Raw genomic sequence first — 21,993 nt, 5'->3', positions numbered from 1 at the left:
CAAAAGCTGTCTTTGATCCTACCAAGGAGAATGCTTGTAAAACTCCACTGTGTAGGATGGGAAGCAACATGAAGGTGTTGTTGGAGCACTGTCGAGTTTTGATAAATGAAAGGATTTTAAGTGCGCCTTTTAGTCCGAAGAATACGGTACAATACTGTGGTCTGTACAGAATGCCTGGGATCATTTCTTAATGCGTGATAGGACATTTAAAAACCAGGAGTGGCTTACACTATTATAAGGTTTTACAGGATCAAAAGTAGGTATTTTCGGGATTTTTATGGGTCCATCCATTTTTGTTCAAGACTACCTGTCATACTTGCCAACCTTGAGACCTCCGATTTCGGGAGGTGGGGGTGGGGGGTGGGGAGCGTGGTCGGGGGTGGGGTGGGGGGCGTGGTTAAGATATATATATATAAAAAATATTTGACTTTCAGTGAATTCTAGCTATATATATATATATTTTATTACATATATATATATATATATATATATATATATATATATATATATATATATATATATATATATATATATATATATATATATATATATATAATACATTATTATTTATTTATATATATATATAAATAAATAAAAGAAATACTTGAATTTCAGTGTTCATTTATTTACACATAAACACACACATAACACTCCTCTACTCATTGTTGAGTTAAGGGTTGAATTGTCCATCCTTGTTCTATTCTCTGTCACTATTTCAGAACACAGACATTATACAAATATACATTATAAAATCAATAAGAAAACGGGAGCTCTTATTTGGGAGTCTGAATTAGGATCAGAAGTTCCCATATAAACATTGCGTACTCAAGTCGCCATTTTGTATTGATTACTGCAGCTGCGCACTGGATTCATTCACAAATACAAACTACAACTCACAAACACTTTAGAGTTAGGCTCCACCATCAGAATGTGTACTTAAACTTATAAAGATCACATGGATATTATTCAGTGAGTTGATTCACCAAAACTAACCTGTTATACAGGAGGAAAAAGCACACAGGACGTTTCAATTGTTCACAGACTGGTCGCGCTCATCAGAATGACAAGACACTTCCGGTCTGCAGGTGATAACATTCAATTGGGAAGAAACGCCCTACTGCCCCCTACTGACCAATGTGAATACTGATAAATGTGGAATGACAGCTCCAAAAACGAATTCAAACCACAAAATAAAATAAATAAATCAACACAAAAACGTGACACATTATGGGTGGGTCACATATGCATGTACAGTAGATGGCAGTATTGTCCTGTTTAAAAGTGTCACAACATTGCTGTTTACGGCAGACGAACTGCTTTACAGTAGACGAAATGCTGTTGTTGTGTGTTGTTACCACGCTGGGAGGACGTTAATGAAACTGCCTAACAATAAACCCACATAAGAAACCAAGAACTGGCCCTCGATCGTTAGCTGTTTAAATTGTGGGAAAGCGGACGTGAGAACAGGCTGTCAACACGTCACTCAGGTCCGCATGGAGCTGGAGGGGGCGCCTGAATTTCGGGAGATTTTCGGGAGAAAATGTGTTTTCGGGAGAGGCGCTGAATTTCGGGAGTCTCCCGGAAAATCCGGGAGGGTTGGCAAGTATGCTACCTGTGCATCTACTGTAGTAGCAGAGTTTCTGTGTGCAAGGACACACACAAGGACAAGAAGATGTAATAATGACTGAATGACGACATCAAGCTCAACCAATGCAGTATTTCTCTGTGCTTACTTGGGACGGCATCACTTCAGCATTAGTTCCAAAGATTTCGATCCCTGCGTAGAGACACGCCTTGTAGTGACTCTCCACGATGTCTCGTCCAATGGCTTTGTCCGCCCCCACCCCACAGTAGTAGGGACCTTTAAAAAGCCAAGAAGATTTTTTTTAAATTGAGGTTTCCTCATAGCCGCTCGAAAGGTCATTTGTCAGAATAATTGTATCTAAGTTATCACAAAACTTTGTGCTTCAATGAGTTTCCGGTGAGCAGACAAAAGCTTCTTGAGAGGAAGCAGGACCTGACCCGCCTCCAGACACATTTTTCTTTGAACTGTTTTGTAACCAAAGGCAACGGCTGTTTATGACCCCCCCTCCCTTTAGAAACAGCTGTTGCCATGTAATCAGGGAAAGTCCAAATAAAAGAGGAGGCATACAATCTTTCGTCAGAGCGTGGTTGGACACTGTGCAAGGGTACAGGTCTACGCGTTTCTCCTCATTGAGCCAAATTTAATTCTGTCTCTGTTTAATTCCTTGCTTCTTTGTCTGTTTAATAGATGTCATCAGTGTTTGAACCTGACATCATTCCTTCGGTCAACCTCAACCACACACTTGAAGCAGCAATGGAGTCATGACAGAGCATTTATAGAGTTACAACTGGCCTGTTCAGAATGTTAGTAGTTCCATGGCTTTATTTCGACACCATTAATGTAACAAAACGTACATGATAAGTGTACGTTTTGTTGCTATGCCAATTATTGAACGAATTACCATCTCCAAACTGCTTTTGCATTTTTATTCTTCATATTGTGTTTCATCAAGTTAGTCACACTTTAGTTTGATGTCAAATTTCTATGGTCATGATGAACGCAAATGGAAAAAAGGGTTACTCAAAAGATAAATGTATGTAGGAAAAATATTTATTTATCAGTGCTCATGTGACATTTTTATCAACATATGAGCTTGTAAACTATTGATCTGTGTGGGTGTGCTACGCCAATTATGGTAAATACCGTATTCTCCGGACCATAGGGCGCACCGGATTATAGGGCGCATTAAAGGTATTATTTATTTATTTTTCTAAATGTAAAATACTTCCTTGTGGTCTACATAACATGTAATTGTGGTTCTTTAGTCCAAATGTTGCATAGATTATTATTCTTTGTTGGACGGGAGTGGAAAAAGTGCCCAAAGATGGAGCTAACTGTTTTAATGACATTCAGACTTTACTTCAATCAATCAAATAACTTCACACTACTTTATATTAGAAATGGCAACAGCGGAGGATGAATGTCCCATAACAAGAAGATAGAGAAAAAGAAGACTACGGACTACAAAGGCGGATGCGCGCAACATTTTTCAGGACCTATGCAGATCCCAAATACAGATCAGCAGGTACCAGAAGGTAAGAAAAGTTGCTTTTGCATAATATTGCGAAACAAAACGCCAGATAATATGTCTTACCTTATACACACACAATAATAATACTCCTATGTTGAAGCACAGTACAATCCATCAAGCGGTGTGGCTTCATAGCTTACCAAAGTCCTACTAAAACAATTTGATAGATTTTTGAGCACCGTGTGCAATGTTCTATATTCTCAATGGAACATTTAAAGTTTTGGTGTTTTTTCCTTCAGTCATATCGCAGTCTACACAAATCTCTTATGTGTGACTGCCATCTACTGGTCACACTTATCATTACACCATGTACCAAACAAAATAGCTTCGAGGTCGGTGAGCAAAACCAGAATAGTTATAAGTTATAAGGCGCTCTGTCGAGTTTTGAGGGGAAAAAAAGGATTTTAAGTGCGCCTTGTAGTCCGGAAAATACGGTACTTCCATCCATCCATCCATCTTCTTCCGCTTATCCGAGGTCGGTCGCGGGGGCAGCAGCCTAAGCAGGGAAGCCCAGACTTCCCTCTCCCCAGCCACTTCGTCCAGCTCTTCCTGTGGGACCCCGAGGCGTTCCCAGGCCAGCCGGGAGACATAGTCTTCCCAACGTGTCCTGGGTCTTCCCCGCGGCCTCCTACCGGTCGGACGTGCCCTAAACAACTCCCTAGGGAGGCGTTCGGGTGGCATCCTGACCAGATGCCCGAACCACCTCATCTGACTCCTCTCCATGTGGAGGAACAGCGGCTTTACTTTGAGCTCCTCCCGGATGGCAGAGTTTCTCACCCTATCTCTAAGGGAGAGCCCCGCCACCCGGCGGAGGAAACTCATTTGGGCCGCTTGTACCCGTGATCTTGTCCTTTCGGTCATAACCCAAAGCTCATGACCATAGGTGAGGATGGGAACGTAGATCGACCGGTAAATTGAGAGCTTTGCCTTCCGGCTCAGCTCCTTCTTCACCACAACGGATCGATACAGCGTCCGCATTACTGAAGACGCCGCACCGATCCGCCTGTCGATCTCACCATCCACTCTTCCCTCACTCGTGAACAAGACTCCGAGGTACTTAAACTCCTCCACTTGGGGCAAGATCTCCTCCCCAACCCGGAGATGGCACTGCACCCTTTTCCGGGCGAGAACCATGGACTCGGACTTGGAGGTGCTGATTCTCATCCCAGTCGCTTCACACTCGGCTGCGAACCGATCCAGTGAGAGCTGAAGATCCTGGCCAGATGAAGCCATCAGGACCACATCATCTGCAAAAAGCAGAGACCTAATCCTGCAGCCACCAAACCAGATCCCCTCAACGCCTTGACTGCGCCTAGAAATTCTGTCCATAAAAGTTATGAACAGAATGGGTGACAAAGGGCAGCCTTGGCGGAGTCCAACCCTCACTGGAAACGTGTCCGACTTACTGCCGGCAATGCGAACCAAGCTCTGACACTGATCATACAGGGAGCGGACTGCCACAATCAGACAGTCCGATACCCCATACTCTCTGAGCACTCCCCACAGGACTTCCCGAGGGACACGGTCGAATGCCTTCTCCAAGTCCACAAAGCACATGTAGACTGGTTGAGCAAACTCCCATGCACCCTCAAGGACCCTGCCCAGAGTATAGATAGAGCTGGTCCACAGTTCCACGACCAGGACGAAAACCACACTGTTCCTCCTGAATCCGAGGTTCGACTATCCGGCGTAGCCTCCTCTCTAGTACACCTGAATAGACCTTACCGGGAAGGCTGAGGAGTGTGATCCCATGATAGTTAGAACACACCCTCCGGTTCCCCTTCTTAAAGAGAGGAACCACCACCCCGGTCTGCCGATCCAGAGGTACCGCCCCCGATGTCCACGCGATGCTGCAGAGTCTGGTACTTCCCGACCAGGCAAAACACTGTAATCTAAACACTACTGACATCCAGTGTCTTGGAATTGCAACTTCATTCATATTGCACGATATAATACTTGAAAATGATACTCAGAAGTGATATTAAAACATGGGACAGCACAGTCATCATAATAAGCTCAGTGTTGAATTCTATTAAAAAAAATGAGATTTTATTCCTAACCAAATTAAGATTTATTACCAGAGAAGTATGGAAAATTGGTACTGGTATTGGTTCCAGAATTGGTACTGTATCGATTTAAATGTGAATAGTCCTGCCCCTGATATAGGGTGACCTCAAAATGTCCATTGGTATCTGGATTTGACTCACCTTGGGGTGCTGGGAACCCACTCTGAGGCCAACCAAACGGGTGTCCATCCACTCCCAGGAGTGTGTACTCTTGCTCTATGCCAAACCATATCTGGTGCTCTTTGACCTGCTCCATCACTTTATTGCAGCTCATTCGATGGTTTGTTTCTAAACGAAACAGAGACAGATTTCCTTTTCCAACTCATGAGAATACACCCCAAAAATTACCAGTCGTGGTCAAAAGTGTACATACACTTGTAAAGAACATCATGTCATGGCTGTCTTGACTTTACAATCATTTCTTATTTTTTTGTGATGTAGTGATTGGAGCACATACTTGTTGCTCACAAAAAACTGAATACTACCACCACCATGCTTGACGGTAGGTATTGTGTTCCTGGGATTAAAGGCCTCACCTTTTCTCCTCCAAACATATTGCTGGGTATTGTGGCCAAACAGCTCCATTTCTGTTTCATCTGACCATAGAACTTTGAAAAATGAGCTGTTTGGCCACAATACCCAGCAATATGTTTGGAGGAGATAAGGTGAGGCCTTTAATCCCAGGAACACCATACCTACCGTCAAGCATGGTGGTGGTAGTATTATGCTCTGGGCCTATTTTGCCGCCAATGAAACTTTACAGAGAGTAAACCGGACAATAAAAAAGGAGGCTTACCTCCAAATTCTTCAGGACAAGCTAAAATCATCAGCCCGGAGGTTGGGTCTTGGGCGCAGTTGGGTGTTCCAACTGGACAATGACCCCAAACACACCTCAAAAGTGGTAAAGGAATGGCTAGAATTAAGGTTCTAGAATGGCCTTCCCAAAGTCCTGACCTAAAGGTGTGGAGAAGTGGCCGTGCCAGCAACCTGAGGGTTCCTGGTTCCAATCCCCACCTTCTATCAACTTTGTCACACTGTGTCCTTGAGCAAGACACTTCACCCTTGCTCCTGATGGGTGGTGGTTAGGTCCTTGCATGGCAGCTCCCGCCATCAGTGTGTGAATGTGTGTGTGAATGGGTGAATGTGGAAATAGTGTCAAAGCGCTTTGAGTACCTTGAAGGTAGAAAAGCGCTATAGAAGTATAACCCATTCAACCCATGCTGAAGAAACAAGTCCATGTCAGAAAACCTACAAATTTAGCTGAACTGCACCAATTTTGTCAAACACACGTCAAAAGTGGTAAAGGAATGGCTAAATCAGGCTAGAATGAAGGTTTTAGAATGGCCTTCCCAAAGTCCTGACTCAAACGTGTGGACAATGCTGAAGAAACAAGTCCACGTCAGAAAACCTACAAATATAGCTGAACTGCACCAATTTTGTCAAACACACATCAAACGTGGTAAAGGAATTGTCATGAAGTGGTGGTGACGAACCCCAAGATGCAGAGATGACAGGCTTGGTACAAGAAAAAAAGCAAGGATAACACGAACCAGAAACCAGGGACAGGAGTCAGGATCCAGGGAATAGCTCACAGCCTTCAAGAAACAGGCAGTCCACAGCATACAGCGAACAATACTCCAGCCCTGACTGGAGGGCGAGGCAGGTCTAAATAGCAGCCGACTGATTGACACCAGGTGTGGCCAGGTGCCAATCAGTCGCAGCTGAGGGCAAGCAGGAAACTGAACAAAAATAAGAGCGCTGACAAGAAATAAAACGCAAACAGAGGGAAAACTAAAACATAACCAAAACTGTTAGCCTGACAGGAATGGCTACATCAGGCTAGAATGAAGGTTTTAGAATGGCCTGACTTAAACGTGTGGACAATGCTGAAGAAACAAGTCCACGTCAGAAAACCTACAAATTTAGCTGAACTGCACCAATTTTGTCAAACACACGTCAAAAGTGGTAAAGGAATGGCTAAATCAGGCTAGAATGAAGGTTTTAGAATGGCCCTCCCAAAGTCCTGACTTAAAACGTGTGGACAATGCTGAAGAAACAAGTCCATGTCAGAAAACCAACACATTTAGCTGAACTGCACCAATTTTGTGGTCAATAATTCAAGCAGAAGCTTGTGGATGGCTACCAAAAGCGCCTTATTGCAGGTAAATTTGCCAAGGGACATGTAAGCAAATATTAACATTGCTGTATGTATACTTTTGACCCTCACATTTTCAGTAGAGCCATAATAAATTCATAAAAGAAGCAAACTTCATGAATGTTTTTTTGTGCTCTAATCACTCTAACAGTTGTAGAAATGACTGGAAACTCAAGACAGCCATGACATGATGTTCTTTACAAGTGTATGTACACTTTTGACCACGACTGTATGTACGACGTACCTGCAGGAAGGCGGTTGTATTTGAGAACTTCGCAGAGAACCAGCTTGTTGGGGTCACAGATGAATGGATCCCTGAACATGCGCACTGGTATGAGGTACATGTCACTGTTGGAACCTTCCGACTGGTACGTGCTCGACCCATCAAAGTTCCACTCGGGAATATCTAATTGCACACAAAGATTCTTTAAAGGGGAACATTATCACCAGACCTATGTAAGCGTCAATATACAGGTAAAAGCCAGTAAATTAGAATATTTTGAAAAACTTGATTTATTTCAGTAATTGCATTCAAAAGGTGTAACTTGTACATTATATTTATTCATTGCACACAGACTGATGCATTCAAATGTTTATTTCATTTAATTTTGATGATTTGAAGTGGCAACAAATGAAAATCCAAAATTCCGTGTGTCACAAAATTAGAATATTACTTAAGGCTAATACAAAAAAGGGATTTTTAGAAATGTTGGCCAACTGAAAAGTATGAAAATGAAAAATATGAGCATGTACAATACTCAATACTTGGTTGGAGCTCCTTTTGCCTCAATTACTGCGTTAATGCGGCGTGGCATGGAGTCGATGAGTTTCTGGCACTGCTCAGGTGTTATGAGAGCCCAGGTTGCTCTGATAGTGGCCTTCAACTCTTCTGCGTTTTTGGGTCTGGCATTCTGCATCTTCCTTTTCACAATACCCCACAGATTTTCTATGGGGCTAAGGTCAGGGGAGTTGGCGGGCCAATTTAGAACAGAAATACCATGGTCCGTAAACCAGGCACGGGTAGATTTTGCGCTGTGTGCAGGCGCCAAGTCCTGTTGGAACTTGAAATCTCCATCTCCATAAAGCAGGTCAGCAGCAGGAAGCATGAAGTGCTCTAAAACGTGCTGGTAGACGGCTGCGTTGACCCTGGATCTCAGGAAACAGAGTGGACCGACACCAGCAGATGACATGGCACCCCAAACCATCACCCAACCATGCAAATTTTGCATTTCCTTTGGAAATCGAGGTCCCAGAGTCTGGAGGAAGACAGGAGAGGCACAGGATCCACGTTGCCTGAAGTCTAGAGTAAAGTTTCCACCATCAGTGATGGTAATAATGTAATAATGTACAAGTTACACCTTTTGAATGCAATTACTGAAATAAATCAAGTTTTTCAAAATATTCTAATTTACTGGCTTTTACCTGTATACCTTGATGTTGCAGAAAAAAGACCATATATTTTTTTAACCGATTTCCGAACTCGAAATGGGTGAATTTTGGCCAATTAAACGCCTTTCTATTATTCGCTCTCGGAGCGATGACGTCACAACGAGATCCGCCATTTTCTCAAACACCGAGTCAAATCAGCTCTGTCATTTTCCGTTTTTTCGACTGTTTTCCGTACCTTGGAGACATCATGCCTCGTCGGTGTGTTGTCGGAGGGTGTAACAACACGAACAGGGACGGATTCAAGTTGCACCAGTGGCCCAAAGATGCGAAAGTGGCAAGAAATCGGACGTTTGTTCCGCACACTTTACCGACGAAAGCTATGCTACGACAGAGATGGCAAGAATGTGTGGATATCCTGCGACACTCAAAGCAGATGCATTTCCAACCATAAAGTCAAAGAAATCTGCCGCCAGATCCCCCATTGAATCTGCCGGAGTGTGTGAGCAATTCAGGGACAAAGATCCTCGGTAGCACGGCAAGCAACGGCGGCAGTTTGTTCCCGCAGACGAGCGAGCTAAACCCCCTGGATGTCTTGGCTCACACCGTCCCGAAGATGATCAAGAGAAGAATATCGACCCTAGCTTCCCTGGCCTGCTGACATCAACTCCAAAACTGGACAGATCAGCTTTCAGGAAAAGAGCGCGGGTGAGGGTATGTCTACAGAATATATTAATTGATGAAAACTGGGCTGTCTGCACTCTCAAAGTGCATGTTGTTGCCAAATGTATTTCATATGCTGTAAACCTAGTTCATAGTTGTTAGTTTCCTTTAATGCCAAACAAACACATACCAATCGTTGGTTAGAAGGCGATCGCCGAATTTGTCCTCGCTTTCTCCCGTGTCGTTTTCGTCGGTTTCGCTTGCATGCGGTTCAAACCGATATGGCTCAAAAGCTTCAGTTTCTTCTTCAATTTGGTTTTCGCTACCTGCCTCCACACTACAACCATCCGTTTCAATACATGCGTAATCTGTTGAATCGCTTAAGCCGCTGAAATCCGAGTCTGAATCCGAGCGAATGTCGCTATAGCTTGCCGTTCTTTCCGTGGGCATCACTATGTGACGTCACAGGAAAATGGACTGGTGTATATAACGATGGTTAAAATCAGGCACTTTGAAGCATTTTTTTAGGGATATTGCGTGATGGGTAAAATTTTGAAAAAAAACTTCGAAAAATAAAATAAGCCACTGGGAACTGATTTTTAATAGTTTTAACCCTTCTGAAATTGTGATAATGTTCCCCTTTAAGCACAGCATGTAAACACTAGAATTATCCCCCCTGCCATAACAATGTTGAAAAAACAGAGTACTCACCTGCTATAGTTTTGGGTTCAGTATCGAGGGTCCGGGTTTTGTTGCGAAGTGCCTGTCCAGTGCCGTCGATCCAGATATAGGTCACCTGGCATTTGCCCCCCTGTGGCAGGCTCATATAATGCTGCCATACTGACTTGTTAAAGCGGGAGCTGACAGACACTGATGCCATGTTTACCTGGATTGAAGGAGTTTATGGATCACTGCGAAATATATTACAGTGTTCGTTAAAAATACTGGAAATTGTCAATTACAGTCGATTACAAATAGCTTTGATAGTAAGTACCGTATTTTTCGGAGTATAAGTCGCACTGGAGTATAAGTCGCACCTGCCGAAGAAAAAGACATATATAAGTTGCACTGGAGCCCGGCCAAACTGTGAAAAAAACTGCGACTTATAGTCCGAAAAATACAGTAAGTAAGTAAGTACATTTTATTTATAAAGCGCTTTTCATAGATAAAATCACAAAGCACTGTACAAAACATTGGTAAAGTAAAACAACATTTCAATTTTAAAACAACAGGGGCATTAACCAAAAGCTTTACTAAAAAGGAGAAGTTTTCAAATGTTTCTTAAAAGTTTCAACACAGTCAAGATCACGAAGGGACTGGTGCAAGTTGTTCCAGAGTCTGGGAGCTATAACCTGGGATGCCCGGCCGGTCTCCACGGGTTTTAAAACGAGTTTTCGGGATCTTTAGAAGACCCTGGCCTGAAGACCCGAGGGTGCGCCCTGAAGAGTAGGGGCATAACAAGTCAGTGATGTACTGAGGGGCCCCACCATGCAACGCACGGAATGTCAAGACTAAAACGTTAAACTCAATGCGGAATTTAACTGGAAGCCAATGAAGACTGGATCAAACCGGGGTGATATGGACTGGTCTGGGTGCGGTGGAGGATGCATGTATGTTTAAGAGTTATTTCTTTTTACATAGCCATGTTTAGAGTATCTAGTACTTTTCCTTTGTATATTCTACCAGTCTCTCTTTGTCTTCAGATTGCCTGATTAGTGTCTTAAACCATCAGGAATGTGAAACCAAACCCCCAAATCTTCCTTATCAGTGTTGCGACAGGGAGAGGGGGGGGGGGGGGGGGGGGGGGGGCGGGCTTTCTTTGTGTGCAAGAATTTGGCTTTTCCGTTTGAATGTCAGATCAACTAGAGTAGCCGATATGAATGTATGGGTTAAGTTGACCTCCTAAAGCTTTAGTAAAACTTGAAAATATTCCAATTCTGTCTTGATGGTCCTTCTTACTCAGCATATATGTCATCGAAAGAACTTGGGATTGACCAGTAACTTAAATTCCCTGGGAGGAAGAGCTGGTCGACGCAACGGTGCACCGGTCAAATGTCTGGCAGCCGCATTTTGTACAGTCCAAAGTCTCTTTAGCGTTGACTTGTTGAAAGGAGTGAAGAGAGAATCGCAATAGTCAATGCGAGACGAAATGGACGCGCGAATGATCAGTTCCAGATCTAATTTTGACAACAAATTTCTCAATTTAAAAATATTTCTGAGGTGATAAAAACAGTTTTTGGTCAGTTGATGACAGTGACCTTCCAAAGACTTGGACCGATGCAACACAACCCAATGGTTTCTGAGGCTGCTTTTAACAGACGCAGCCAGAGCACCAAGGGAGTTCTTGACCAGGGGGATCTTTTTAATCGGGGGCAACAGAGTCTGGGAGCTATAACCTGGAATGCCAGGTCTCCACGGGTCTTAAAAAAAGTTTTCGGGATCTTTAGAAGACCCTGGCCTGAAGACCCGAGGGTGCGCCCTGAAGAGTAGGGGCATAACAAGTCAGTGATGTACTGAGGGGCCCCACCATGCAACGCACGGAATGTCAAGACTAAAATCTTAAACTCAATGTGGAATTTAACTGAAAGCAAATGAAGACTGGATAAAACGGGGGTGATATTGACTGGTCTTGGTGCACCGGTCAAAAGTCTGGCAGCCGCATTTTGTACAGTCCGAAGTCTCTTTAGCGTTGACTTGTTGAAAGGAGTAAAGAGAGAATCGCAATAGTCAATGCGAGACGAAATGGACGCGTGAATGATCAGTTCCAGATCCAATTTTGACAACAAATTTCTCACTTTAGAAATATTTCTGAGGTGATAAAAACAGTTTTTGGTCAGTTGACGACAGTGACCTTCTAAAGACTTGGACCGATGCAACACAGCCCCATGGTTTCTGAGGCTGCTTTTAACAGACGCACCCAGAGCACCAAGGGAGTTCTTGACCAGGGGGATCTTTTTTATCGGGGGCAACAGAGTCTGGGAGCTATAACCTGGAATGCCAGGTCTCCACGGGTTTTAAAACAAGTTTTGGGATCTTTAGAAGACCCTGGCCTGAAGACCCGAGGGTGCGCCCTGAAGAGTAGGGGCATAACAAGTCAGTGATGTACTGAGGGGCCCCACCATGCAACGCACGGAATGTCAAGACTAAAATCTTAAACTCAATGTGGAATTTAACTGAAAGCAAATGAAGACTGGATCAAACGGGGGTGATATGGACTGGTCTGGGTGCACCGGTCAAAAGTCTGGCAGCCGCATTTTGTACAGTCTGAAGTCTCTTTAGCGTTGACTTGTTGAAAGGAGTAAAGAGAGAATCGCAATAGTCAATGCGAGACGAAATGGACGCGTGAATGATCAGTTCCAGATCCAATTTTGACAACAAATTTCTCACTTTAGAAATATTTCTGAGGTGATAAAAACAGTTTTTGGTCAGTTGACGTCGTCAGTGACCTTCCAAAGACTTGGACCTGATGCAACACAGCCCCATGGTTTCTGAGGCTGCTTTTAACAGACGCACCCAGAGCACCAAGGGAGTTCTTGACCAGGGGGATCTTTTTTATCGGGGGCAACAGAGTCTGGGAGCTATAACCTGGAATGCCAGGTCTCCACGGGTTTTAAAAAAAGTTTTCGGGATCTTTAGAAAACCCTGGCCTGAAGACCCGAGGGTGCGCCCTGAAGAGTAGGGGCATAACAAGTCAGTGATGTACTGAGGGGCCTCACCATGCAACGCACGGAATGTCAAGACTAAAATCTTAAACTCAATGCGGAATTTAACTGGAAGCCAATGAAGACTGGATCAAACCGGGGTGATATGGACTGGTCTGGGTGCTGTGAAGGATGCATATATGTTTAAAAGTTCTTTCTTTTTACATAGCCATGTTTAAAGTAGATAGTACTTTTCCTTTGTATATTCTACCAGTGTCTCTTTGTCTTCAGATTGTCAGATTAGTGTCTTAAACCATCAGGAATGTGAAACCAAACCCCCAAATCTTCCTTATCAGTGTTGCAAGGGGGAGAGGGGGGGGGGGGGGGGGGCTTTCTTTGTGTGCAAGAATTTGGCTTTTCCGTTTGAATGTCAGATCAACTAGAGTAGCCGATATGAATGTATTGGTTAAGTTGACCTCCTATAGCTTTAGTAAAACTTGAAAATATTCCAATTCTGTCTTGATGGTCTTTCTTACTCAGCATATATGTCATCGAAAGAACTTGGGATTGACCAGTAACTTAAATTCCCTGGGAGGAAGAGCTGGTCGACGAAACGGTGCACCGGTCAAAAGTCTGGCAGCCGCATTTTGTACAGTCCGAAGTCTCTTTAGCGTTGACTTGTTGAAAGGAGTGAAGAAAAAAATCACAATAGTCAATGCGAGACGAAATGGACACGTGCATGATCAGTTCCAGATCCAATTTTGACAACAAATTTCTCACTTTAGAAATATTTCTGAGGTGATAAAAACAGTTTTTGGTCAGTTGACGACAGTGACCTTCTAAAGACTTGGACCGATGCAACACAACCCAATGGTTTCTGAGGCTGATTTTAACAGACGCACCCAGAGCACCAAGGGAGTTCTTGACCAGGGGGATCTTTTTTATCGGGGGCAACAGAGTCTGGGAGCTATAACCTGGAATGCCAGGTCTCCACGGGTTTTAAAACAAGTTTTCGGGATCTTTAGAAGACCCTGGCCTGAAGACCCGAGGGTGCGCCCTGAAGAGTAGGGGCATAACAAGTCAGTGATGTACTGAGGGGCCCCACCATGCAACGCACGGAATGTCAAGACTAAAATGTTAAACTCAATGCAGAATTTAACTGGAAGCCAATGAAGACTGGATCAAACGGGGGTGATATTGACTGGTCTTGGTGCACCGGTCAAAAGTCTGGCAGCCGCATTTTGTACAGTCCGAAGTCTCTTTAGCGTTGACTTGTTGAAAGGAGTGAAGAGAGAATCGCAATAGTCAATGCGAGACGAAATGGACGCGTGAATGATCAGTTCCAGATCCAATTTTGACAACAAATTTCTCACTTTAGAAATATTTCTGAGGTGATAAAAACAGATTTTGGTCAGTTGACGACAGTGACCTTCCAAAGACTTGGACCGATGCAACACAGCCCCATGGTTTCTGAGGCTGCTTTTAACAGACGCACCCAGAGCACCAAGGGAGTTCTTGACCAGGGGGATCTTTTTTATCGGGGGCAACAGAGTCTGGGAGCTACAACCTGGAATGCCAGGTCTCCACGGGTTTTAAAACAAGTTTTCGGGATCTTTAGAAGACCCTGGCCTGAAGACCCGAGGGTGCACCCTGAAGAGTAGGGGCATAACAAGTCAGTGATGTACTGAGGGGACCAACCATGCAACACACGGAATGTCAAGACTAAAATCTTAAACTCAATGTGGAATTTAACTGAAAGCAAATGAAGACTGGATCAAACGGTGGTGATATGGACTGGTCTGGGTGCACCGGTCAAAAGTCTGGTAGCCGCATTTTGTACAGTCCAAAATCTCTTTAGCGTCGACATGTTGAAAGGAGTGAAGAGAGAATCGCAATAGTCAATGCGAGACGAAATGGACGCGTGAATGATCAGTTCCAGATCCAATTTTGACAACAAATTTCTCACTTTAGAAATATTTCTGAGGTGATAAAAACAGTTTTTGGTCAGTTGACGACAGTGACCTTCCAAAGACTTGGACCGATGCAACACAGCCCCATGGTTTCTGAGGCTGCTTTTAACAGACGCACCCAGAGCACCAAGGGAGTTCTTGACCAGGGGGATCTTTTTTATCGGGGGCAACAGAGTCTGGGAGCTATAACCTGGAATGCCAGGTCTCCATGGGTTTTAAAACAAGTTTTGGGATCTTTAGAAGACACTGGCCTGAAGACCCGAGAGTGCGCCCTGAAGAGTAGGGGCATAACAAGTCAGTGATGTACTGAGGGGCCCCACCATGCAATGCACGGAATGTCAAGACTAAAATCTTAAACTCAATGTGGAATTTAACTGAAAGCAAATGAAGACTGGATAAAACGGGGGTGATATGGACTGGTCTTGGTGCACCGGTCAAAAGTCTGGCAGCCGCATTTTGTACAGTCCGAAGTCTCTTTAGCGTTGACTTGTTGAAAGGAGTGAAGAGAGAATCGCAATAGTCAATGCGAGACGAAATGGACGCGTGAATGATCAGTTCCAGATCCAATTTTGACAACAAATTTCCCACTTTAGAAATATTTCTGAGGTGATAAAAACAGTTTTTGGTCAGTTGATGTCAGTGACCTTCCAAAGACTTGGACCGATGCAACACAGCCCCATGGTTTCTGAGGCTGCTTTTAACAGACGCACCCAGAGCACCAAGGGAGTTCTTGACCAGGGGGATCTTTTTTATCGGGGCAACAGAGTCTGGGAGCTACAACCTGGAATGCCAGGTCTCCACGGGTTTTAAAACAAGTTTTCGGGATCTTTAGAAGACCCTGGCCTGAAGACCCGAGGGTGCGCCCTGAAGAGTAGGGGCATAACAAGTCAGTGATGTACTGAGGGGCCCCACCATGCAACGCACGGAATGTCAAGACTAAAATGTTAAACTCAATGTGGAATTTAACTGAAAGCAAATGAAGACTGGATAAAACGGGGGTGATATTGACTGGTCTTGGTGCACCGGTCAAAAGTCTGGCAGCCGCATTTTGTACAGTCCGAAGTCTCTTTAGCGTTGACTTGTTGAAAGGAGTAAAGAGAGAATCGCAATAGTCAATGCGAGACGAAATGGACGCTTGAATGATCAGTTCCAGATCCAATTTTGACAACAAATTTCTCACTTTAGAAATATTTCTGAGGTGATAAAAACAGTTTTTGGTCAGTTGACGACAGTGACCTTCCAAAGACTTGGACTGATGCAACACAGCCCCATGGTTTCTGAGGCTGCTTTTAACAGACGCACCCAGAGCACCAAGGGAGTTCTTGACCAGGGGGATCTTTTTTATCAGGGGCAACAGAGTCTGGGAGCTATAACCTGGAATGCCAGGTCTCCACGGGTTTTAAAAAAAGTTTTCGGGATCTTTAGAAGACCCTGGCCTGAAGACCCGAGGGTGCGCCCTGAAGAGTAGGGGCATAACAAGTCAGTGATGTACTGAGGGGCCCCACATTGCAACGCACGGAATGTCAAGACTAAAATGTTAAACTCAATGTGGAATTTAACTGGAAGCCAATGAAGACTGGATAAAACGGGGGTGATATGGACTGGTCTTGGTGCACCGGTCAAAAGTCTGGCAGCCGCATTTCGTACCGTCTGAAGTCTCTTTAGCGTTGACTTGTTGAAAGAAGAGAGAATCACAATAATCAATGGGAGACGAAATGAACTTTCGTTCCAGATCCAATTTTGACAACAAATTTCCCACTTTAGAAATATTTCTGAGATGATAAAAACAGTTTTTGGTCAGTTGATGACAGTGACCTTCCTAAGACTTGGACTGATGCAACACAGCCCCATGGTTTCTGAGGCTGCTTTTAACAGACGCACCCAGAGCACCAAGGGAGTTCTTGATCAGGCAATTATCATAGTTTCGGTTTGTTTTGAAATTTGAGTACAACCAGTTTTTTGATACAGGATACGCACTCCAAGAACTCAGATAAAAGGTGAAACTCTGAATCATTGAAGGAGCATAACAGTTGAATGTCATCTGCATAGAAATGATAAGAAACATTCTTAAAACTACTGATCAACCTCCCAAGCGGCCTCAGATACAACAAAAATAAAACCAGGACAGAACCCTGGGCCACACCACATGACAGGTTGGACATTACATCATTAAAAGCAACATTACAAGTTCTCCCATGTATGTAAGAAGTAAACCACTGGAGAACCGCACCAGAAAACCCCATCCCAGATTTGAGGCGATCTATCAGTTGATAGCTGTTTTTATTCTTAGTTCATTGTTACATGTTACTTAGTAGCACTTTACTTTGGATTCAAGTATTAGAAATGCATTAAAAACCACATCCAGTATTCTAAATGTATCAGTCAATCACTTACTTCGTCCAAGGTGACTGCAAAGTGTCGTTGTCTGCAGACGGCGCCGTGTCAGGACTGTGCCAAACCTGTTTGTTGTATATAACCCGGAATGTAAATGACTGGGATGTTCCATACTGTAATGTCATCCTTTGTAACACACCACGTCACAGACTAACTGCCCGTGTGTGTGTGTGTGTGTGTGTGTGTCAGTCCAAGTGTGTATGATTCGACAGTCTCCCTGCGGAGTAGAAAAGACAGCAACCAATGCATCGTTAGTAGAAAACTGCTGGGTATTATTTAACCACATGTTGTACTTTAAGGAGCAAACCATCACATTGCAGCCATAAATCTTCCTGGGAACTCTGCCGTTGACTTTTGTGTTTTGTATAACAGGACTATTAAAAGGGACAAGCGGTAGTGTGAAGCGACTGGGATGAGAATCAGCACCTCCAAGTCCGAGTCCATGGTTCTCGCCCGGAAAAGGGTGGAGTGCCATCTCCGGGTTGGGGAGGAGATCTTTCCCCAAGTGGAGGAGTTCAAGTACCTCGGAGTCTTGTTCACGAGTGAGGGAAGAGTGGATCGTGAGATTGACAGGCGGATCGGTGCGGCGTCTTCAGTAATGCGGACGCTGTATCGATCTGTTGTGGTGAAGAAGGAGCTGAGCCGGAAGGCAAAGCTCTCAATTTACCGGTCGATCTACGTTCCCATCCTCACCTATGGTCATGAGCTTTGGGTTATGACCGAAAGGACAAGATCACGGGTACAAGCGGCCGAAATGAGTTTCCTCCGCCGGGTGGCGGGGCTCTCCCTTAGAGATAGGGTGAGAAGCTCTGCCATCCGGGGGGAGCTCAAAGTAAAGCCGCTGCTCCTCCACATCGAAAGGAGCCAGATGAGGTGGTTCGGGCATCTGGTCAGGATGCCACCCGAGCGCCTCCCTAGGGAGGTGTTTAGGGCACGTCCGACCGGTAGAAGACCCAGGACACGTTGGGAAGACTATGTCTCCCGGCTGGCCTGGGAACGCCTCGGGGTCCCAAAGGAAGAGCTGGACGAAGTGGCTGGGGAGAGGGAAGTCTGGGCTTCCCTGCTTAGGCTGCTGCCCCCGCGACCCGACCTCGGATAAGCGGAAGAAGATGGATGGATGGATGGAAGCGGTAAAAAATGGATGGATGGATGGACTATTTCTAGATATTCCAAAAAACGAAAGCACTGCTTATTTTTCAGGGGCGGAATTTTCCTAAGTGTACCTAAACAATTCAGGATGCTTTATTATTGTCCATTCTTTACCATAAGAACTGAAATGACATTTTGGGCACAGTCCCACTAAGAGCAGACATACGTTACAGGGAGACAAGACGGGACCGCCAATGGATCAGCCACTTACTGCGCTCTAGAGATGCGCGGATAGGCAATTATTTCATCCGCAACCGCATCAGAAAGTCGTCAACCATCCGCCATCCACCCGATGTAACATTTGATCAGAACCGCACCCCCCCGCACCCGCCCGTTGTTATATATCTAATATAGACGATGCAAGGCATTAGTGAGGTTATAAAGCTTTTGCCTGTTAAAGAAAGGAGACTGATCCAATGCAGTACAGACATTCGCGTGCCACGCTGTCACGGCCCAGACGCACACCAGTGCGCAATCATATGGGAGCCGCGCTGAGCGCACCTCCAAGCGCGTCTCGCTGCCGGCGACGGCCGGGTATGGGCCCGACGCTCCAGCGCCATCCATTTTCAGGGCTAGTTGATTCGGCAGGTGGGTTGTTACACACTCCTTAGCGGGTTCCGACTTCCATGGCCACCGTCCTGCTGTCTATATCAACCAGGGTGAGCCCCACCCCTTTCGTGAGCGCACTGCGCGCGGAGTGACCCCGGTTACGCGCCCCCGGCAACAGGGGTGGCGGGCAGGTAAGCTGCGCGGGCGGAGCACGCGGAGTGACCCCTGTTACGAGCCCCCGGCCACGGGGGTGGCGGGCAGGTAAGCTGCTTACCTGCTGGTGGACGAGGCGGGGTGTCGGTGCGGTGGGCGCGGTGGTGACCCTGGACGTGCGTCGGGCCCTTCTCGCGGATCGCCTCACCTACGGCTCCCGGTGGGGCCCTCTCGGGGGAAGGGGCCTCGGTCCCGGACCCCGGCGAGGCGTCCCTTCTCCGCTCCGTAAAAGTGTCCATCTCTTCTTTCTTTTTTTCTTCTGTTGTGGCATATGCTGCAGGTGCCTGCTCGTTTTTCGTATGTGGGTAACAACATTTAACTATGTATATATATTTCCGAATTGGTTTAACTGCCACCCGCCTGAATCTATTTAAAATCTTTTTTTTTTTTATTTCAACCGCCTGACCCGACCCGCGGATAAAATCTAATTTTTTTTAATTTCATCCGCCCGATCCGCGGATAATCCGCGGACTCCGCGGTTGTGCCCGCAAATCGCGCATCTCTACTGCGTTCCTTAAAAAAGGTGGGAAAAAGGTGATATTGGGAAAGGGGGGGAAAGAGTAAAAAATATCAGTCAAAGGCTGGACCCTCGGTAGGGGGTCCATACTGAGGCCGAGGAAAAAAAACTCATTTTCCATAGCACACATAAACATGTTACATATAATCACAACAACTCACAACAGAGGGGGGGAGTTGGGGCCCTGGAGGCCGGCCTGCTGCTATAAAGCGCTACTCAGCCGTCCATCACCCCGAAGGGGAATCAAGCGGTGGTGAAGGCGTGGGGTGGGGGTGGGGAGTGTGTTTGTGTATATGCCCATTGTCTTTGGGTGTAGTGGTGTTGTGTTCATAAGCCCAGGGTCGTCCTGCATGCAATGCAAGCAAAGTTCGACTTCCAGGTGTCATTGAGGAAGGAGGGAGGTCAAAAGCGTCCATTTTTGAGAGTCCTCAGGGGATGATTACAGAACAGCCTGTTCTTGTCCTCAAGGCCATTCGGGGGAGTCAAATCGTAGATAAGGATTTTTGTTTTACAATGGCTTGCCTGTTCTATCCGTCTCATATCCAATTCGAGCAAGCTTCTCCATGATGTGATCCATCTTGCGATTCAGTTCAGAAATCGCCCCAGACTGTGATCCCACAGCCCGGCCCAAACCTTCCATTGTGACGAACAGCCTTTGGGCTCCTTGAGTGGCTGCCATTGTCTTACGAATTTGACGATACACCAGAGCAATGCCCAGCCCAATCAGCAGGTGCCCCGCGATCACGGTTCCAAATAGGTAGATGTCTTCCACGTCCTCGACGGAAAGGACTGAGAGGCACATGATTCTCCCTTTGTTCCAGGAATCTCTCATGTTCCCCGCAGCAATGGGCAGCCAGGCTCCCCAGAACCTCTTTTCCTCGTCGAAAATATTTTGTCAATTGAGTCGAGAGTCCAGCTGATCATTTCCATGTCTGATGTTTAGATTTGAAGGACAGTGCAAAGAAAGAGGCTTCAAAAAAAGTTTAGACAAGACAAAACAAAGAGAGCAAGCAGGGAGAAGACGGGAGGAGAAAACAATGCGACCGCCCTCACCAGAGGCAAGACAGAGAACGAATACACTAATACACTTTCAGCTTGATCTACTAAAGCAGGGGTCGGTAACTCACTAATTTGATATCATTTTGTATCAAAATACTGATCCAGGTCTCGCTAATTTGATATCAGAACACTGATCCAGGTCTCGCTAATTTGATATCAGTTGATATCATAACACTGATGCAGGTCTTGCTAATTTGATGTCAAAACACTGATCCAGGTCTTGCTAATTTGATATCATTTTATAACATAACACAGATCCAGGTCTCGCTAATTTGATATCATTTGACATCAAAACACTGATCCAGGTCTCACTAATTTGATATCATTTGATATCAGAACACTGATCCAGGGCTCGCTAATTTGATATCAGTTGATATCAAAACACTGATGCAGGTCTCGCTAATTTGATATCAAAACACTGATCAGGTCTTGCTAATTTGATATCATTTTATAACACAACACTGATCTAGGTCTTGCTAATTTGATATCATTTGACATCAAAACACTGATCCAGGTCTCACTAATTTGATATCATTTGATATCAGAACCCTGATCCAGGGCTTGCTAATTTGATATCAGTTGATATCAAAACACTGATCCAGGTCTCACTAATTTGATATCATTTGATATCAGAACCCTGATGCAGGTCTCGCTAATTTGATATCAAAACACTGATCCAGGTCTTGCTAATTTGATATCATTTGATAACAACACTGATCCAGGTCTTGCTGATTTGATATCATTTGATATCAAAACACTGACCCAAGTCTCGCTAATTTGATATATTATAAAAAAAACACAGATCCAGGTCTCGCTAATTTGATATCAGAACACTGATCCAGGTCTCGCTAATTTGATATCAGTTGATATCAAAACCCTGATGCAGGTCTCGCTATTTTGATATCAAAACACTGATCCAGGTCTTGCTAATTTGATATCATTTGACATCAAAACACTGATCCAGGTCTCACTAATTTGATATCATTTGATATCAGAACCCTGATCCAGGGCTTGCTAATTTGATAACAGTTGATATCAAAACACTGATGCAGGTCTCGCTAATTTGATATCAAAACACTGATCCAGGTCTTGCTAATTTGATATTATTTGATAAC

At 44.8% G+C, this 21,993-nt stretch overlaps 1 protein-coding gene across 4 annotated transcripts in view; it reads right to left on the bottom strand.

Annotated features, from left to right (window-relative positions):
• The window catches only part of LOC133619684 (glutamine synthetase-like), a 35,814-nt gene that overhangs the window by 4,523 nt on the left and 9,298 nt on the right, over positions 1–21,993 (bottom strand). Inside the window, exons 2-6 of one of the 4 annotated variants that reach the window (XM_072915364.1) lie at positions 17,392–17,456; positions 10,098–10,297; positions 7,582–7,743; positions 5,324–5,470; positions 1,734–1,861 (exon numbers count right to left, since the gene is read on the bottom strand). In XM_072915364.1, the coding sequence (XP_072771465.1) occupies positions 1,734–1,861; positions 5,324–5,470; positions 7,582–7,743; positions 10,098–10,266 (606 nt within the window). In that variant the 5' untranslated portion in view covers positions 10,267–10,297; positions 17,392–17,456. Of the gene's footprint in view, positions 1–1,733; positions 1,862–5,323; positions 5,471–7,581; positions 7,744–10,097; positions 10,298–10,380; positions 10,401–17,391; positions 17,729–21,993 lie in introns of those variants that run through there. The other 3 variants (XM_072915366.1, XM_061980898.2, XM_072915365.1) reach the window with 3 other exon arrangements.

The sequence above is a fragment of the Nerophis lumbriciformis genome, linkage group LG20, assembly GCF_033978685.3.
Source record: "Nerophis lumbriciformis linkage group LG20, RoL_Nlum_v2.1, whole genome shotgun sequence".
Taxonomy (NCBI): Eukaryota; Metazoa; Chordata; class Actinopteri; order Syngnathiformes; family Syngnathidae; genus Nerophis; species Nerophis lumbriciformis.
This window is presented reverse-complemented; position numbering and strand designations above follow the sequence as displayed.